This window comes from Nanorana parkeri, unplaced genomic scaffold (assembly GCF_000935625.1).
Source record: "Nanorana parkeri isolate BGI_ZX_2015 unplaced genomic scaffold, ASM93562v1 scaffold4204, whole genome shotgun sequence".
Classification (NCBI taxonomy): Eukaryota; Metazoa; Chordata; class Amphibia; order Anura; family Dicroglossidae; genus Nanorana; species Nanorana parkeri.
In genome coordinates this window covers 607-9,636 of record NW_017310471.1, presented here as the reverse complement: position 1 = coordinate 9,636, position 9,030 = coordinate 607, and the positions used below count along the sequence as shown (strand labels likewise).

General features: G+C 53.4%; 1 protein-coding gene across 1 annotated transcript in view; it reads left to right on the top strand.

The window, feature by feature from the left end:
* Positions 1-9,030, top strand: part of LOC108803787 (ATP-binding cassette sub-family C member 8-like) — a gene marked incomplete at its 5' end in the record, with an annotated part of 19,458 nt that overhangs the window by 10,090 nt on the left and 338 nt on the right. Inside the window, 4 exons of the mRNA XM_018575587.1 lie at positions 4,029-4,131; positions 4,238-4,348; positions 5,743-5,818; positions 6,048-6,153. Coding sequence (XP_018431089.1) covers positions 4,029-4,131; positions 4,238-4,348; positions 5,743-5,818; positions 6,048-6,153 — 396 coding nt within the window. The remainder of the gene's footprint in view (positions 1-4,028; positions 4,132-4,237; positions 4,349-5,742; positions 5,819-6,047; positions 6,154-9,030) is intronic.

Here is a 9,030-nt window from a genome sequence, read left to right as displayed (position 1 = left end):
TCTCATCTCCTACCCCGGATCCCATCTCCTACCCCGGGTCCCATCTCTTACCTCTCATCTCATCTCCTACCCCGGGTCTCATCTCTTACCCCGGGTCCCATCTCCTACCCCGGGTCCCATCTCCTACCCCGGGTCCCATCTCTTACCCCGGGTCTCATCTCTTACCCCGGGTGCCATCTCTTACCCCGGGTCCCATCTCCTACCCGTCATCTCATCTCCTACCCCGGGTCCCATTTCTTACCCCAGGGCCCATCTCCTACCCCGGGTCCCATCTCTTACCCCAGGTCTCATCTCCTACCCCGGGTCCCATCTCCTACCCCGGGTCCCATCTCTTACCCCGGGTCTCATCTCTTACCCCGGGTCCCATCTCTTACCCCAGGGCCCATCTCTTACCCCAGGGCCCATCTCCTACCCCGGGTCCCATCCCCTACCTCTGATCTCATCTCCTACCCCGGGTCCCATCTCTTACCCCCGGGGTCTCATCTCTTACCTCTCATCTCCTACCCCGGGGGTCCCATCCCCTAACCCGGGTCTCATCTCTTACCCCTGGTCCCATCCCCTACCTATCATCTCATCTCCTACCCTGGGTCTCATCTCTTACCCCGGGTCTCATCTCCTACCCCGGGTCCCATCTCCTACCTCTGATCTCATCTCCTACCCCGGGTCCCATCTCCTACATCTGATCTCATCTCCTACCCCGGGTCCCATCTCCTACCCCGGGTCTCATCTCTTACCTCTCATCTCATCTCCTACCCCAGGTCCCATCTCCTACCTCTGATCTCATCTCCTACCCCGGGTCTCATCTCTTACCTCTCAGCTCATCTCCTACCCCTGGTCCCATCTCCTACCCCAGGGCCCATCTCCTACCCCGGGTCCCATCCCCTACCTCTGATCTCATCTCCTACCCCGGGTCCCATCTCTTACCCCCGGGGTCTCATCTCTTACCTCTCATCTCCTACCCCGGGGTCCCATCCCCTAACCCGGGTCTCATCTCTTACCCCTGGTCCCATCCCCTACCTCTCATCTCATCTCCTACCCCGGGTCTCATCTCTTACCCCGGGTCCCATCTCTTACCCCGGGTCCCATCTCCTACCCCTCATCTCATCTCCTACCCCGGGTCCCATCTCCTACCCCAGGGCCCATCTCCTACCCCGGGTCCCATCTCTTACCCCAGGTCTCATCTCCTACCCCGGATCCCATCTCTTATCCCAGGTCCCGTCTCTTACCCCGGGTCCCATCTCCTACCCCGGGTCCCATCTCCTACCTCGGGTCCCATCTCCTACCTCTGATCTCATCTCCTACCCCGGGTCCCATCTCCTACCTCTGATCTCATCTCCTACCCCGGGTCTCATCTCCTACCCCGGGTCTCATCTCTTACCCCTGGTCCCATCCCCTATCTATCATCTCATCCCCTACCCCGGGTCTCATCTCTTCCATCTCTGACCTCATGAAAGGAAAGGAGTTCCTATGGTAAAAGTAGGTGCAGAAGCCCGATCTCATGCGGTAGTAATGGGACATAGTATGTACCACAGCAGGCCACACTCTTCAGTGTATGGACGGGATGGTGGCGCGGCGCAGATGTATATGGAGTGACGCCGGCAGCCGCTCTGCCACATGAGGTCACGCCGCTCGTCCTGTAATTCCATTTGGCAGTAATGAATCTCCAGCCTCTCGATGATCAGATAATTGCTCCCCGCTGAGGAACTCGCCGCAGCTAATCATATAATTGGATTTAGTGGGAATTATGATGATTATCCGGCAGCTGCCAAAATCCTCTTCAGATTCCCGCGGATCGCAGACATGACACAGCGCACCCGACCCGTTCCCAACAGACGCCCTTCATAGGAAACCGATAAGAGATGTGATACAGCCGATCCATGGCGTGATGTCATCATTCACTGCTGGACCTCCCATCATCTCTGTCCCCCATTCACTGAGACTGGCCAGAGGTCTGTGGACCCCCGACCATCACCCCCTGCCCATCCCAAAACCATGACCAATACGGAGCCACCCCATCCCAGAACCATGGCCAATACGGAGCCACCCCCTCCCAGAACCATGGCCAATACGGAGCCACCCCCTCCCCATCCCAGAACCATGGCCAATACGGAGCCACCCCCTCCCCATCCCAGAACCATGGCCAATACGGAGCCACCCCCTCCCCATCCCAGAACCATGGCCAATACGGAGCCACCCCCTCCCCATCCCAGAACCATGGCCAATACGGAGCCACCCCCTCCCCATCCCAGAACCATGGCCAATACGGAGCCACCCCCTCCCCATCCCAGAACCATGGCCAATACGGAGCCACCCCCTCCCCATCCCAGAACCATGGCCAATACGGAGCCACCCCCTCCCCATCCCAGAACCATGGCCAATACGGAGCCACCCCCTCCCCATCCCAGAACCATGGCCAATACGGAGCCACCCCCTCCCCATCCCAGAACCATGGCCAATACGGAGCCACCCCCTCCCCATCCCAGAACCATGGCCAATACGGAGCCACCCCCTCCCCATCCCAGAACCATGGCCAATACGGAGCCACCCCCTCCCCATCCCAGAACCATGGCCAATACGGAGCCACCCCCTCCCCATCCCAGAACCATGGCCAATACGGAGCCACCCCCTCCCCATCCCAGAACCATGGCCAATACGGAGCCACCCCCTCCCCATCCCAGAACCATGGCCAATACGGAGCCACCCCCTCCCCATCCCAGAACCATGGCCAATACGGAGCCACCCCCTCCCCATCCCAGAACCATGGCCAATACGGAGCCACCCCCTCCCCATCCCAGAACCATGGCCAATACGGAGCCACCCCCTCCCCATCCCAGAACCATGGCCAATACGGAGCCACCCCCTCCCCATCCCAGAACCATGGCCAATACGGAGCCACCCCCTCCCCATCCCAGAACCATGGCCAATACGGAGCCACCCCCTCCCCATCCCAGAACCATGGCCAATACGGAGCCACCCCCTCCCCATCCCAGAACCATGGCCAATACGGAGCCACCCCCTCCCCATCCCAGAACCATGGCCAATACGGAGCCACCCCCTCCCCATCCCAGAACCATGGCCAATACGGAGCCACCCCCTCCCCATCCCAGAACCATGGCCAATACGGAGCCACCCCCTCCCCATCCCAGAACCATGGCCAATACGGAGCCACCCCCTCCCCATCCCAGAACCATGGCCAATACGGAGCCACCCCCTCCCCATCCCAGAACCATGGCCAATACGGAGCCACCCCCTCCCCATCCCAGAACCATGGCCAATACGGAGCCACCCCCTCCCCATGCCATGGCCATTAATATGGAGCCACCCCCCTCCCCATGCCATGGCCATTAATATGGAGCCACCCCCCTCCCCATTCCCATCCCATGGCCACTAATATGGAGCCACCCCCCTCCCCATGCCATGGCCATTAATATGGAGCCACACCCCTCCCCATTAATATGGAGCCATCCCCCATCCCACATGATTGGATGACCGTTCCTCGATATGCTGCATGGAGGATTGTCATGGAAGGTCCAGTATTGTGATATCAGTCAGGAGGAGGAAACAAACGACGCTTCTTCTTCCCTGACATAGGAAATCATCATCGTGTCATCATGTAATGCGGGGAACTTCCATTGTACAGTGTGTGCACAGTGAGAAGAAAGCCCAGCACTAGCTCTGCTGTAGCTGTGACAGGAGAGGCGGATCCCCCTCCCCCTCAGAGTCATTGTGCTGAGTGTAATCTGAGATCCTGCAGTAATCCGGATGATTTTATTCTCCTCTTATACAATATGAAATAAAAAAGCCGAAGCCTTCCTAATCCTGAATATAACACATGATCTGTGCCATGTGATGATAGTGGGCGGAGACATGCAAATGACAGACATGTAGGTATTCTCATGGACTTCTGATCTGAAGGTGGTTGACCCGTTTAGGATTCTGTTGCTCGGTTTGTTATTCTGGCGGGGTTGGGAATCTCGTCGCCTCCATTTCTCAGATTTGATGGTTTTGGTCGTATTTCCATCTCGCAGCGTCCAGAAGCTCGGCGAGTTTTTCTCCAGCGAGGAGATCGGAGAGGAAACGGATAAATCTGTGCCGTACCGGAAGAGGGGACCCCACAAGTACCAGGCCGTGGTAAGTGTGTTGTCACCGTGGTGTCATGTCACTCATGGCTGTCACCTCCGCACGCCCCCCCCGTGTGCCGCACTCACCTTGTCTCTGTCTCCCCGCTCCGCCGCAGCCACTCAAAGTTGTAAACCGTAAACGGCCAATCCGAGAAGACTGGAGCGCGTTCACCTGCCAGCAGAGAGGAGGCGCCGACAACCCAGAGGAAAACGAGTTCTGTATAAAGGTGACACCGAGGGGCCCCCAGTGTGTGACACCCCGCTCCCCTCCCCCCCTTTCCTCTATTATTATACCCCACCCCCGCTAATCCCCCCACACGGCCAATGTATCCATACACACACCAATGTGACCAGCAGATCAATCTGTATTCAGACATTACTAGAGGAACTCAGACCGATAATTCTATAACAGGGACGGACGGCGCTCACACCTGAATGGGGGTACACTCTACATATCGGGTCTTTGGGTCATTCTGGGGTCATACGCTATACAGGGCTTGTACTGGTTCTATACAAGACTTGTACTGGTTCTATACTGGGCCTGTACTGGTTCTATACAAGACTTGTACTGGTTCTATACAAGACCTATACTAGACCTGTATCACTTCTATACAGGACCTATACCAGTTCTATACTGGGTTTGTACTGGTTCTATATGGGTCTTGTACTGGTTCTATACTGCACCTGTACCGATTCTATACCAGTTCTATACTGGACATGTACTGGTTCTATACTGGGCCTGTTCTGGTTCTATACAAGACTTGTACTGGTTCTATACGGGGCCTGTACTGGTTCTATATAAGACCTATACTGGTTCTATACGGGGCCTGTACTGGTTCTATACAAGACTTGTACTGGTCCTATACAAGACCTATACTGGTTCTATACTGGGCCTGTACTGGTTCTATACAAGACCTATACTGGTTCTATACTGGACCTGTACTGGTTCTATACGGGGCCTGTACTGGTTCTATACAAGACCTATACTGGTTCTATACACGACCTATACTGGTTCTATACACGACCTATACTGGTTCTATACAAGACTTGTACTGGTTCTATACAAGACCTATACAGGTTCTTTACTGGGCCTGTTCTGGTTCTATACAAGACCTATACTGGTTCTATACTGGACCTGTACTGGTTCAATACTAGACCTGTACCACTTCTATACTGGGTCTGTACTGGTTCTATACAAGACTTGTACTGGTTCTATACTAGACCTGTACCACTTCTATACTGGGCCTATACTGGTTCTATACAGGGCCTATACTGGTTCTATACCAGTTCTATACTGGGCCTATATTGGGCCTATACTGGTTCTATATTGGGCCTGTATTACTTCTATACAGAGCTTGTAGTGGATCTATACTGAATTTGTACTGGTTCTATACTGGACCCATATGGGTTCTATACTGGGCATGGTTCTGGAGACGAGTCTCCTGATGGAGGATTTCTTTGTGTTTCCTCTCTTCTGTTAGATGTCATAGTGTTGGGTTCCCGGTCCTTGTTGGTTGCCAGGACGCCCGTTGTATGGTGGTGTCACCCTAGAAATGTCCTGATTGGTCAGATTGGTTGTCACCTGCGGGTCGTTGTCACCGAATTCTCTCGTCTCTTCCAGATCACCAATGGATTTTTTACTTGGACTCCAGACGGATCTCCGACTTTATCCAACATTGACATCCGGATTCCCCAAGGTGAATCTTCCGAGCTTCCTGTGAGCGGCACCCCCCTCCGCAATACAAATCTGAGGCTGACATATACAGGAGCGGAGTACAAAGTACAGGCGGAGCTGCGGGGGGGGAGGGTGAGGTAACCTGAATGCGGAGCTCCGACTTAATCCCGCTCACAGACCTGAGACCTCCGCCAGGTATAAGAAGTACAATCTGTATATATGTTATATTGATGGCGTTCCCTCCCCCGCAGGTCAGCTGACCATGATTGTCGGGCAGGTCGGATGTGGGAAGTCATCACTCCTGTTGGCAACGCTGGGCGAGATGCACAAGATTTCGGGTGATGTCTTCTGGAACAGGTGAGATTATTCCCGAATGTCGGAGAGATTGGAGGGCCAGTCTGGTCTCTCGGTGTATTTCGGTGATATTGGAGGGCCAGTCTGGTCTCTCGGTGTATTTCGGTGATATTGGAGGGTCAGTCTAGTCTCTCGGTGTATTTCGGTGATATTGGAGGGTCAGTCTGGTCTCTCTGTGTATTTCGGTGATATTGGAGGGTCTGTCTGGTCTCTCGGTGTATTTCGGTGATATTGGAGGGTCTGTCTGGTCTCTCGGTGTATTTCGGTGATATTGGAGGGTCTGTCTGGTCTCTCAGTAATATAGGACGGTCTGTCTGGCCTCTCGGTGTATTTCGGTGATATTGGACGGTCAGTCTGGTCTCTCTGTGATATAGGACGGTCTGTCTGGTCTCTCGGTGTATTTCGGTGATATTGGACGGTCAGTCTGGTCTCTCTGTGTATTTTGGTGATATTGGACGGTCAGTCTGGTCTCTCGGTGATATAGGACGGTCTGTCTGGTCTCTCTGTGTATTTCGGTGATATTGGAGGGCCAGTCCGGTCTCTCGTTGTATTTCGGTGATATTGGAGGGTCTGTCTGGTCTCTCGGTGTATTTCGGTTATATGGCCTGTCTGGTCTCTTGGTGTATTTCGGTGATATTGGACGGTCAGTCTGGTCTCTCTGTGTATTTCGGGGATATTGGAGGGTCAGTCTGGTCTCTCGGTGTATTTCGGTGATATTGGAGGGTCTGTCTGGTCTCTCGGTGTATTTCGGTGATATTGGAGGGTCTGTCTGGTCTCTCGGTGTATTTCGGGGATATTGGGTGGTCAGTCTGGTCTCTCGGTGTATTTCGGTGATATTGGAGGGTCTGTCTGGCCTCTCGGTGTATTTCGGTGATATTGGAGGGTCTGTCTGGTCTCTCTGTGTATTTCGGTGATATTGGAGGGTCTGTCTGGTCTCTCGGTGTATTTCGGTGATATTGGAGGGTCTGTCTGGTCTCTCGGTGTATTTCGGTGATATTGGAGGGTCTGTCTGGTCTCTCGGTGTATTTCGGTGATATTGGAGGGTCTGTCTGGTCTCTCGGTGTATTTCGGTGATATTGGAGGGTCTGTCTGGTCTCTCGGTGTATTTCGGTGATATTGGACGGTCAGTCTGGTCTCTCTGTGATATAGGACGGTCTGTCTGGTCTCTCGGTGTATTTCGGTGATATTGGACGGTCAGTCTGGTCTCTCTGTGTATTTTGGTGATATTGGACGGTCAGTCTGGTCTCTCGGTGATATAGGACGGTCTGTCTGGTCTCTCTGTGTATTTCGGTGATATTGGAGGGCCAGTCCGGTCTCTCGTTGTATTTCGGTGATATTGGAGGGTCTGTCTGGTCTCTCGGTGTATTTCGGTTATATGGCCTGTCTGGTCTCTTGGTGTATTTCGGTGATATTGGACGGTCAGTCTGGTCTCTCTGTGTATTTCGGGGATATTGGAGGGTCAGTCTGGTCTCTCGGTGTATTTCGGTGATATTGGAGGGTCTGTGTGGTCTCTCTGTGTATTTCAGTGATATTGGAGGTCAGTCTGGTCTCTCGGTGTATTTCGGGGATATTGTCAGTCTGGTCTCTCTGTGTATTTCGGTGATATTGGAGGGCCAGTCCGGTCTCTCGGTGTATTTCGGTGATATTGGAGGGTCAGTCTGGTCTCTCGGTGTATTTCGGTGATATGGTCTGTCTGGTCTCTGGGTGTATTTCGGTGATATTGGAGGGTCTGTCTGGTCTCCCGGTGTATTTCGGTGATATTGGACGGTCAGTCTGGTCTCTCGGTGTATTTCGGTGATATTGGAGGGTCTGTGTGGTCTCTCGGTGTATTTCGGTGATATTGGATGGTCAGTCTGGTCCCACGGTGTATTTCGGTGATATTGGAGGGTCTGTGTGGTCTCTCTGTGTATTTCGGTGATATTGGAGGGTCAGTCTGGTCTCTCGGTGTATTTCGGTGATATTGGACGGTCTGTGTGGTCTCTCGGTGTATTTCTGGGATATTGGAGGGTCAGTCCGGTCTCTCGGTGTATTTCGGTGATATTGGAGGGTCAGTCTGGTCTCTCGGTGTATTTCGGTGATATTGGACGGTCTGTGTGGTCTCTCGGTGTATTTCGGTGATATTGGAGGGTCAATCCGGTCTCTCTGTGTATTTCGGTGATATTTGAGGGCCAGTCTGGTCTCTCGGTGTATTTCGGGGATATTGGAGGGTCAGTCCGGTCTCTCTGTGTATTTCGGTGATATTTGAGGGCCAGTCTGGTCTCTCGGTGTATTTCGGTGATATTGGAGGGTCAGTCTGGTCTCTCGGTGTATTTCGGTGGTATTGGAGGGTCTGTCTGGCCTCTCTGTGTATTTCGGTGATATTGGAGGGTCTGTCTGGTCTCTCGGTGTATTTCGGTGATATTGGAGGGTCTGTGTGGTCTCTGGGTGTATTTCGGTGATATGGTCAGTCTGGTCTCTCGGTGTATTTCGGTGATATTGGAGGGTGAGTCTGGTCTCTGGGTGTATTTCGGTGATATGGTCAGTCTGGTCTCTCGGTGTATTTCGGTGATATTGGAGGGTGAGTCTGGTCTCTGGGTGTATTTCGGTGATATGGTCAGTCTGGTCTCTCGGTGTATTTCGGTGATATTGGAGGGTGAGTCTGGTCTCTGGGTGTATTTCGGTGATATGGTCAGTCTGGTCTCTCGGTGTATTTCGGTGATATTGGAGGGTGAGTCTGGTCTCTGGGTGTATTTCGGTGATATGGTCAGTCTGGTCTCTCTGTGTATTTATTAGACATCACCTTAGACATAGGGTATTAGACGGTCTCGGTGTATGTTGGTTGTCGGTATTTGTTGAGCCGACGGTCACCCTCCTGCTCCAAGACTGTCTTGGTGATGAAGC